Source organism: Mytilus galloprovincialis, chromosome 3, assembly GCF_965363235.1.
Source record: "Mytilus galloprovincialis chromosome 3, xbMytGall1.hap1.1, whole genome shotgun sequence".
Taxonomy (NCBI): Eukaryota; Metazoa; Mollusca; class Bivalvia; order Mytilida; family Mytilidae; genus Mytilus; species Mytilus galloprovincialis.
The window spans coordinates 56038697-56051045 of NC_134840.1; the positions used below are offsets into that span (position 1 = coordinate 56038697).

The window sequence follows — 12349 nt, forward strand, 5'->3', positions numbered from 1 at the left end:
CATTAAAAAGGTAATTAAACATATCAACAGACCACCAACCTCCAACCACCAATAGCCGATTCCGTCGACAACCTCGGCACATAAACCAACAAATATCAAATGAAAGAAGTATAACCAAAAGTATTGAAAACTTGATGTATGATAAGTTCTAATGAGCATCCACATATCGGTTTTCCTGTTTTTTTTTCCACTGCATCAGTTATAACGCTGAATAAAACTTAAACACTTAATTACGCAGAAATATTCTAAGAATAAAAAGCTAATTAACAAAAGACGAAAGTAACCAAATACAAAACCAAAGTTCATTTTTTCGAAAAGAAACCGAAAAAAATATGACAAAAAAGACTAAAACATATAAACGGACAAAACAAAAAACAAGCATCAATTTTCAGAACACTAGAAAACGAAAGACTTAGTAGTACGGACCCCCCTGAAAACCAACAGTGATCTCAGGTACCCTGGAAGTGAAGGTAGATACAGCTGAATATGTACAACCCGAGGTGTTGATCATGGTTAGTACATGTCAGTCATATATCTTATTCGGGGATGTCACATAGTTGGAAAGAAATCCGGATTAAGGTTTCGACAATAAGAAAATATCAGTGATCATATGTGACACAGAAAGGTTGTAGAGATTGGCCGAATATTGATGGCGTCTGTAAAACATTTAAAAGCATGGCAAGAACCAATGGTTCATTAGTTTTACATGTAATCAGCAACGCTTTATATGAGAAATCACGGAGATATATTCTCTATGTGCAAGCTCTGCTATAATGATTCTATACAGAAAGAAAAAATAACCATTCGGAACCTACAATTATTTCCTTTGTGGTAAAGATTGATCTTGGTTAAACTACACGGTCTATATTTCTATATAACTTATATCAACTGCTTTTTTTGTTTGAACTGTCACAGTGGAGAAAAATCGCGAAAAGCGTTTTGGACGTCTGAAATTAATAAAGTGTTTCTTTGAAATTGCTTCCATGCTAGCAGGCTAACTAAACCCTTCCCCTCTTGATTTACAAACATACAGTAACAAAAACACCATTCAATTGATAAATAAGATATTTTCTAGCATTTCATGAGACGTTTGTTTCATTTATTTTCAAATGGAGATAGAGGGCTATGGTTCTTTTTCCAGCCACGAATGAACCAAAAGTGTATATGATTCAAATATACGCAGATGCTCGCTTCACTATTTTTATGATAATTTACCTGTATGTTTAAAAAAGAATACGTATTCCCCAAATAAACCTGCAAAGTTTAAGTCACATTTCGAAAGCAGTTAACATTTACTCTCCAAAGTCAATAAGACATGTGTCCTTTTTCATCAAATCATTTATTTGGTTGAGTGAAATCTGTTATATAATTTATTTTTTTATTCACTCACCTAACACTCTGTTATCTATACAGACAAAGATAAAAGGTTGAATTGAAAGATTGCTAATTGTTCAAGGTGTCAGCACAATTTTTGACTTTTTACCAATTTAATGATACACAAAAACATACAGAACTCCCGGAACATCTAGCAACAATTTCTTATAAAAAGTACTTGATATTTGAAAAAAGATTCACTTCTGTGTTTAACGAATAACAAAAATGTGTAAAAACTAAAATTATTCTCTATGGAACAATTGTAAACGATTGTCACGTAAACAGCCAATTATGATCTGCAAAACTATTGTTATTATCATTTCCATGTGACCGAAATTATCATATCAGTTAAAAACTCGACAAAAACTGGTAATTAAATAAATTACTAATAGTACGACTGAACAATACGTGCATCTGTTCTCACGTGTTCGTCCTTAATGTGTTAGGCCAGATGCACTACGTCAGTTTAAATGTTGCAAATACCAGAAGAAAAGAAAATCACCAGAGTTTTCATATCTTTGGTGATTTTTTACCATTAATTCATGATTTTTAAGGTAACAAAAAAAAAAGAATAAGTTAAAAAAATTGAATAAATAATTCAAACTTGCCAGTAACATGTTTGAACACACTTGTATCAAACTGTACATTATAAATAAAATTTTTCGACAGCTATAAAGCTAATGAAAACCGATCAAGTAGTTACCTCCATGTATATTTTTTGATCCTCTGAAAAATGTCTAATCTTATGAAATTGATTTGTAAGTCATCAATTAAACTATGAATCAAAATATTATCATTATGTCATTATTGTTACTGACATATTGGTTTTAATTTTTCATAAATTGAGATATAACAAAATTGATATTCGATACATTTAGATTTTGGCATTGCTTTAGATGATGCTTTTTTACTGTTGATAATGTCTTAAGACTTGATCCGCTGATCAAATTTTCCGTCTATGTAAACAGGGTTATTCAATAGCTGAAATCGGTTTTGAAATAGATTTCAGAAACTGAATTTACTTTAAGATCGGTAGTTTGTGTCTCTTGTTGTTTTGGTTTTTTTTTGTGTGTGTGTCGACCTGATAAATTAAACCCTTTTCAGCTCATTCAACAGGGAATTCTTATATTGTGCTGTTACGTCACTGTTAAAAGTTTTTGAAAAAATGATCGTTTATGAAAAAATGTGTATTCTCTATGTACTTGTGCGAATGTATTTTGTTGATTCAAGATTTGTTATTATTTGTTTCGTTTCTATGCATTGATATATTTAATTCCCTACCTGAATCAATAAGTGTCACATTAAAGAAACAATAGAAGAGGATGTACTCACATTTAAATTACCACTGAAAGTCATTTCCTGAATTGACTGTAAAATTTTGTTGTTATGTCTTTTAAGTGGGAGTGGGGTGAATTTTTAGTACATGTTCGATACAACATTTGAACCACAGTGATAAGTAATGATGGTCTGGTAATTAGAATATGATATTTGGCTAGTATAACAATTTTACATTTAAACTTCGATAAAACTCGGATATAAAGTTGGAAATAATTATTGAATTCAGGACATAATGTGTACTTGCAATAAGTGCTGAACTATCTCCGAATAACACCAAACAAGCACTCATTCATACAAAAGAAAAGAAAATCACATAAGATTATAATTAAATTCAAATCAGAATTCAAACAACACGATAAAAACTACTGCATACACATTACATCTTTGCATTGTGATAAAAGAAGAAATATGTATAATGCGTACTAATTGCAAAACGTTCATTAAAAATACTTCTACAGACATAGTGCTGAATTATTTGACCACAAAGTTTTCGACAAGATGAAAGAAAGGAAAAATTCAAAAAAGCAACACACTTCTCAGGCTCTTGTATGTGCAACTGTTTCGAAGGTGTAATTAACTTTGTTTCAATAAAGAAATTATAGTTAAATAACATGTCTAATGTATGCTGCAAGTCCATTATATATTATAACGTATATTCGGGGTCAATAAAATCAAATTAACAAATGCTTATTTAACGATTAAAACATAGTATGACCATTGACGTCACTGACACGTTTATGTTAGGCTCTTAAAGGAATGGAGGAATCAAAGGAAGTCTTGTTCTTTAAGTACAAAATTATGAATCAGAATTGTAGCAGACGTATCTTAAATACCTTTTATGTCTTCCAAATGCACTCCTTAATACTCTTCAAAACTGAAATTTAAAATTAGTAATTGTACAATAGTTTCACTTCAAATGTAACATATCATCAAACAATTTGTTGTCCACCAAAATTCATTTATTCTGATGCGAATGAGTTTAATTGAATATAAATGGTTGTTAAAAATCCTGGAACAGTTTAAGAAGTCAGACATATAAACTACTTACTACGTTAAACGCATCTATCACATCCCAGAGGATACAATAAGTACACTTAAGTCGATCTCATATCTTAGAAACAAGACAAAGAGATGATTTTTTTATATCCCAATTATGAACTTTTCAATTCTAAGAAGCACCATTACAGTTGTCAGTTTATTTTCAATATCTGAGTTTGACTGCCCCTCATGTATATTTCGCCCCTCTTTTACAGCAGTGTGGAGAATATATCTCCCAGTTGATACGATATTTCAGGGCTTGTATTTCCTATCATGTTTCTACCTGATAGAAGATTTCTGTTCACAAGTAGGGTATTAAACCAGTAGTTTTTAGTGGCGAGGTTGAAATCGTATTTTTTACGAACGATATCATGATGATTGACCGTTATGAAATATCTGTGTCACAGGTGACGACGGAAATGTTCCAATTGTCGTAACTGAAATACCGCCCTCTTTCCCCGATCGTATTCTACCGAATAAGACTCAAAACAGCTAGTATCGTTACATGAGTAAAACGACGGGTGCCAAATGTGAAATAATACCTTCTTATCCTTCCGAAGCGTCTGAGATCACACTCAGTTTTAGATGGGGTTCATTAAACTTAGATATTTACTCTTGTTAATGTTGTGTGTTGTGTGCTTTTGTTTATCTTTTGATCGATATCTTTTGCCATACCGTTGTCAGTTTATTCTTAGTTTATGAGTTTTACTATCCCTTTGATATTTTTCGCCGTTCTTTCACTAGAAACGCCGAAAATACTTTATCTATTACATGACTTATACCAAAATGGTGACCCATAGTTGTTTAAATTCGCTTCAATTGTGATCTCTTTTGAACAGTAGTGTCAATGCTTATCATATAACATATCTTCTCTTCATATATATATTTAGTTGTAAATTATTAAAATGTAAGGGTTAATATCCGGCTGTCACCCGTACAGCTGATTTACTAGATTTAAGGAAAAAACCCATAGGCAAAGGTAATTGAAGAACCATATAATTTTAAACAATACAAAAGCATGTAATTGATTCTGCAGAAATGCTGTGGTTATGTGAAACGAGATCTTAGATACACGCTATTAATTACATAAACAGAATTCTAAATCTATTGGACAGTGACCAAGTGAGGAAAATTAATTAATTATAGGAATTTCAAAGACTTTTTGACTACATGAAAACATTAATACAAAACAACAATTAAAATGCAAATATTATGTAAGCAAAATTGAGTTCACATGCGTAAGGAACAAACTACCTTCTTTTTAAAATGACGATACGCCATATTGTTTTTTATTAAGAGTAAAGTTTTCAGAAATAAATTATAACATCTTATTAGAATTGTGAAAACACTTTTAAATCCTTTGCACATATCATATAAAAAAAATAATAAATCTTTTCTTTGTATGATATCAAATTATTGTATCATACCAATGTGTTTTGTAATTCATTAAAACATGACATATTCAATGAAAAATTATTTTCCGTTGTAATGAATTGATTTTAAATTCCTAAGAATGGACAGCAGAAAAGTGATCAGGGAATCGTACAAAAAAACTGGTGAGAAAATACTTGATTTGCGTTTTTGGAGGGAACCTTTTTTCGTTAATAAGATAAATTCTAATCTATGAAAGATATCGTTTAAAGTTTATAAAATATCTTATGAAATATTAGGGCTATCTGAATTTGATATCGTATATGTACATTATTTTTTTATTATACAGCGCCAATGATAATAATAAATTCGCCACAAGCTCATTTATTGTTAGCTCGCATTTGAGTAACTCGGTTTTTACCAAAATTATGTACGTAAAAATACGTGACGTGTGTCTATTTTCTGTGTTGGTCTTCAATGTATTATGTATTCGGGTTTTGATTTCTGTAATTAGTTAAGACGTCAGTTTTATCATGTAAATCTTTTATATTCATTTGATAAAATTTACTGTTTGCAATAGCATAAATTGTTCTATATAATAAGGAAAAAGCAAAAACCCTAGCCGTATTTGGCACAACCTTTTTCAACTTTTGATCCTCAGAGCTGTACTACTTTGTACCTTTTTTGACTTTCGAACTTTTATATCTGGGGGTCACTGGTAAGTCTTGTTTGGACGAGGCGCGTTTTTGACGTAATAAATTTTAAACCTGTTGCCTTTTGTTATCTATTATTCATGTGTTTCTTTGCCAAATACGATCTGCTATTTATTTGTATTGTAGTCCTGTATTATTATGTTGTCATTTTAATGTTATAATTAACAATGCCATCAAAGTGCGAGGTTTGGCATGCCACAAAGCCAGGTTCAACCCAGCATTTTTTTCTTTAAAAATGTCCTGTACCAAGTCAGGAAAATGGCCATTGTTATATCATAGTTTGTTTCTGTGTGTGTAACATTTTTACGTTGTGTTTCCGTTGTGTCGTTTGTTTTCTCCTATTTTTGAGTGTGAATTCTCATTACTATAAGACGTGTCACGGTACTTTTCTATCCCAAATTCATGTATTTGGTTTTGATGTTATATTGGTTATTCTCATCGGATTTTGTCTAATGCTTAGTCCGTTGCTGTGTGACTTACATTTTAATGTTGTGTCGTTGTTTTCCTCTAATATTTAATGCGTTTCCCTCAGTTTTAGTTTGTTACGCCGAATTTGTTTTTTGTCCATAGATTTATGAGTTTTGAACAGCAGTATACTACTGTTGCCTTTATTTTGCGCAGTGCATATGCTTTATCTGTAGGTGAATTTGTTCATTTTTTAAAACCCCATGCATAATGAAAAACCTCCTTATCTTTTATCAATATGGAATAACAACTAATATTGAAATCTCACACGTTATTTATTCTGTTAGTATACATAACCTCCAAATCATACAAATTGACGTGTACAATGATAAAACAATAACCATATTAAAGACTGGTTACAACTTCTTCAATAATATCCAATGCAAAAAAGAGGGACGAAAGATACCAGAGGGACAGATAAACTCATAAATCTAAAATAAACTGACAACGCCATTTCTAAAAATATAAACGACAACAGACAAACAATAGTACACAAGACACAACATATAAAACTGAAGAATAAGCAACACAACCCCACCAGAAACTTAGAGTGATCTCAGGTGCTCCGGAAGGGTAAGAAGATCCTGCTCCACACATGGCACCATACAAAGAGTTCCTACAGCCAAAAATGGCCTTAGATGTATATGGCTTTTATATATTAGGGAATTTTGGTCACATGGCTCTTCAATTATTTCGGTTCCAATATTTAGCTTCGAGCGATCCTGATGAAGGTGAATTCATAAAAGCGCTTCGGACGCCTAAAATTTTTATAACGTGTTGTTTTAATTTTTTTAAACACTTATTTGAACATATTTTTGCTAATAAACAGATTTATAGAGTTGGGATTTAAAACTCTACGTGCCAAGTTCAGTGTTTGTGCTTTTACTTTTTGTTTGCTCTCATAGTTAATGAGTGTTTCCTTCAGTTTTGGTTTGTGACCGGGATTTGTTGCAGTTAAATCGATATATGACTTTTGAACAGCGGTATACTATTATTGCATTTATCAAGCTAGTTCAAAGCCAACTACAACTCATAGATCGACCAAATAAATGTGAACCCTTTATCACATCTTTGATCCTAAGTATTTTGACCACAACTTCTTACTGGCTCACCTGACAAAACACCACTTGAAAGATGTTTAATGTTTGTTTTATTTTTTTTTTAGTCAGTTGTGTTGCATGTCTGTGGTGTATGTTTACAGTTTTGATAGTTCGATCGCTATTAAAGTTTAATTTACCAGTTATGTTTGTTTTGGTTGTTCAACAAATTTGTCAATATAACGGAACTATAAACAACTGTCATACCATTAAGATGACATAAAACCAGGTTTTACCTTCCAGTTACATCGGACATCGCCTGTAACATACAGTTATGATTATTGTTTTCTATTCGTTAAGTTTGTTGATATAGCACATCGTTTGATTTATTCAGTTATTTATGGATTTCTCTCTTTTTGCATTTATCTTGAAGTTTGGTGTTTTTGAACAATAAGTGCTGATATTGACTCGTCATATTCACTGAAAATAATCAAGAGGTTATAAACCTACAAATTGAATATGTCTACTTTAACTTATCTTAATGTGATTCAACTTTAATATCAATCGTTGTCCTTTTATACCGTGATGAATGGGATAATTTGCTTATCCGATTGTTAATTTTCCCTTTCTTTTCGATCACATTCCAGTCGCTACCTCTTATGGATTGTACTTGTTACAACTTGTTCGATATGACAGTGTTTGCATTGGCGTTAAATTATTGAATGGGCGTAATGTGTATACAAGTATTAAGAGGAATACATATATAAGAACCTTACCGAAATGTGTAATTAGTTTTATCATAAATATGCCGTGTAAGATTCTTCATGCAGATATTAGATAAAATTGGTATTTTACATACAACTTTGTAAGGTTAAATTACCTTATTATATTATATTATATTAGGATTTGTACTTTAAAATTTCTTTCTGGTTTAATAATATATTTCTATATAAAGGCAACAGTTGTATACTGGTATTCGAAAATCATAAATCGATTGAGAGAAAACAAATCCGGGTTACATCCTGCTTTATGACAATGCTGAAATTATATTGCTAAAATGACAAACACTACGTGACAGAAATACAGTACAAACGCACGTTAGAACATTCATCACAGAGAAACGTACAACCAGATAACATAATACTAGTAGTCGACCAATATGCAAACTGCAGATCAACAACGAATATATAATATAAACCACAAACACCAGAGAATATAAAAAACAGTGACGCATTTACGTAAATTACATGCAATCTCGTAAAATTTCTTTAAATGTCTTGTGTGTTTTCCCTTTGGAATGAAAAAAAAAACTAAATTGTAATATGTCTTGTTTGAATCAAGACTAATTGAAATTTTTCACATGATGTCACCATTGCCTTTATGTAGAAACTTATTTTGGGCATATCCCTACTATTCATGGCAAATCTTCTCCAAAGTACACCAACCAATTGCAGAGTGCAGGAAGACATATTAGAAGTTTTAGATTGATTTCAATAACTAAGTGTATTCTTATTATTATCTATTATTTTTGTTTGTTATTTTTATAGACATAAAACCTCGTAAGTTGTTGTCTTTTGTTAATTGTTTATATTTTTCTGCAATAGACAAGTGTCTGTTTAGTATTATATTTTCAACAGTTTCTTTAAATTTGTGATAGTGTTTGTATTTTATGGTTGTTTCCTTACTTGTCTATTGGTTTTTGGTATTATTCTTTGTTTTTGTCTCTCTGTAGTTTTTGATTTGAGTTATATCTCTACTAGCCTCTTTTCTTTCCGTCTGCTATTAGCTCCTTTTTAATTTTCTGTGTCACAGTCTACGTATGTACTTCTCATAACAGGTTAAGACTTTCTTGTTGTCCTTAATATAGTCTCTAAATTTAGTGTTTTTTTTTCGACATTTTGATCTTGATTTTTGATTTACTTTGTTCCTAACACATGCTTGTGAGGCCTCAGAATACTAACTGTATTATCACTTATGCCACTTATCGTGTGTTCCGAAGTTTTAATTATAATCAACACTTATTCTAACTATTCTGTATAAACAGATGTTTCAATTGGTCGTCTGATCTGGATTCTATAAAGAATATATATCCACAGGAATGTGAATGTTAATTAAATCTGAATTAATTTCAAGAGATATGATAATATGAAATATGTATCCAAAACCAAGCGAGAAACAAATTTTTCTGGCCTCACTAGTCTCAAGTACGAAGTGGCTTTTTATGTTTGACTAAAAATATGGTATGAAAAATCTAAAGATCCGACAAGGACTGCTGCTATTATGTTGTTTGAGTCTTTGCTTTTCCTTAATTGTTAGTAATAATTTGGTGGATGATTTACAGTAACTAGACATGCAATCAACACAAGAATAGTTTACTTTTATTTCGTGACAACACATTCAAATATTGATGTACGTCATAGTAATTCACACAAATGGAAACACAATAAATATTCTCCTGCTGTTGACGTTAATATTGGCAATATTATTACGTCTGCTAATGTTTTATGTTGATGATGACTCAAAGATTCGAATTATGTGTTTTTTATTTGAAATGTGTTAAAAAATAACAATCACTTATCCATGTTATCTGTAATCTTTTTCTTTCATCTCTAGCATATGTCAGCTTCAATATATAAAAAATAAAATGACTGTCGTTTCCTTACAACTCCTTGCATATGCACTTCTTGCATCAGCTTTAAATCTAAGCTGCTAAATGCAAATAAATCGACGTCATCAATCAAACTTGATTTCCTTTCATCGATGACCACAATTAAACGAGTACGATGACACCATATGGTTCTTTCGGTTTCTTTTGTTGGAACTACACTTTAGTATCCTTAAAAAAGTTTGTCTGAAGTTGGCGTTGCAAAGTGCATAACACATAGGGTTTACAGTGCTGTTGATGTAGCAAAACCAGTAAGCTGGAAAAGAAAATATTAATTTTAAATATGTATTTAAAAAAATGATGAAATCGAATGTAGCTTGAATACCATATGATATTCTTGAAAAGTCCAAGACAAAAATTGTATTGACTGTCATAAATGTGAGAGGTTTAGCTAGCAACAACACCCCATTTTTACATAAATAAACGCATGTACCAAGTCAGGAATATGACAGTTGTTATTCATTCGTAAGATGTGTTTGAGTTTTTGATTTGGCCTTTTGATTAGGGAATAACCGTTTTGAATTTTTCTCGGCGTTCTGTATTTTTGTGATTTTACTTTTTATTCTAGGCATCAATTGAACATGAATCATGATCTAAATATTCGAGAAAATTTCTGTACAACCACACACGCATTACCAGAGTTTGTTTTCCTGTCTGTGAATATTTTCGGTTGTTCTTAAGAAAGATTATAAAAATTCTTAAAATAAACGTTAGAAAAAGATAAGGTGTTATGCAAAAATAACAAACAATTGTATATATCAGTCATTGAAATACTGATAGAAAACTAAATATTTTAAAAACATTTGGACAACTTAACTCAGCAAACATGATAACAGGAATATATGACTAAAGTAATTTTTCTGCAAAACACTGTAAATTAAGAATTTAGATTGATTATATCATATTTTGTCAATCAAAAATGATAAGAACCATATCGTTAATATAATGTCAAGTTTAGCTCAAATAATCTAAGAGCAAGTCATATTTCAATCGGTTATTAAATTCCGTACTGACATAAATAAATTTTGGAAGACAGCAAGTTTTGATTAAAAGACGGCAGGATCAAAAGTTCTTGTGGTTTATTAAGAAATCAACTGGATGTAAAAGTAGAAAATTGTAAAATATGAGCAACAGTATAATTCAACGAAAAACAGATCACAAACAAACATAAAGTATTATAGATTTAATAAGGGCTGACTTGCACTATATGGCATTCCGTGGATGAGAGCCCAAGACAATCAATGATTTATGTATGCAAAGTTTTGTCCCTGTTATGTAATCACAATCATAATAACTATTTTGCAGTGCATAATGGACAAATTTAAGAACAGAATTAATTGTATGATGGTGCTCTCGAGAATATTCAAATGTTTATTTTATACAGCAAAAAGATATATAGCTATGTTAGAGTTTAATTTTGTTGGAATCATTGAGAACAAATAGCAGTAGGCATGTCCCTACAGAATTCTACATTATGCCATTATATTCCAGGTATTATTGTATTGTCTTCTGAGTTAATAAATCTTGTATATGAAGGCAAATCCCTATTCATTTCATGAAGTGGCCAAATGAAACATTGACAAAAACATATTTACTTTTACATGATAAGAATCCTCTTATAATGTATATGCATCTGTTTTGTTAGAAAGTCTTGGAAAAACTATAACATTTTTTCTTTGTTTACAGAACGATGAGTTCTGACATAAACCAGCGGATCTTAAATACAGTAAAAATAACAAATATGAAGTGATGTTTTAGCAACACTTGAGTTGATATACAAATCAAAACATTTCATAATTAATTCGGAGATTATACTGAAATAAATATCATGGTTGGTCGCAGAAAATGTAAATATTTTTGAAAAGTTTGTGCAAAGTATGTCGAAGTTTTATTTTCAATTTGACTTATGCAAGTTAAATTTTTTTTAAAAATTCATGAACTTTAATAATCTAGTTATAAGAATTGTGTCGATACCACATTGCAAAGTTATTTCATTTCGCGTTAGAGAGGGACCTGCATTCTTAATTTGAACACAATTATATAACGTTAAGAAATTAAATTTAATCATTATGTTAAATTTTGACCATACAACAAAACGTTAACAAAAAGGCCGACAGTGCTCGCGTATTCAAATAATCCAGCAAGAGCGGTACCGACCAAGTACGAAAAAATGGTATATGAATTTCATATAAAAAATACACGTTTTTAGAATTATCTTAATTAGATGTCTAGAAACTAAAGTTTCGGAAGCCACTACTCGGTAGTTTTAATCGACCTTGACTGGCTGTAAAGGCCTCGCACGGTTGACTTGATTCCCTTAGGCATTTGGTAAACATTAAAATCTTTTT

The 12349-nt window shown here is 30.9% G+C and overlaps 1 protein-coding gene across 2 annotated transcripts in view; it reads right to left on the reverse strand.

Moving 5' to 3' along the window:
• Positions 1 to 9702: 9702 nt before the first annotated feature.
• The window catches only part of LOC143068385 (muscarinic acetylcholine receptor M2-like), a 36529-nt gene continuing 33882 nt past the window's right edge, over positions 9703 to 12349 (reverse strand). For both annotated transcript variants that reach the window (XM_076242392.1, XM_076242393.1), the window contains one exon: positions 9703 to 10257. In XM_076242392.1, coding sequence (XP_076098507.1) covers positions 10091 to 10257 — 167 coding nt within the window. In that variant the 3' untranslated portion in view covers positions 9703 to 10090. The remainder of the gene's footprint in view (positions 10258 to 12349) is intronic.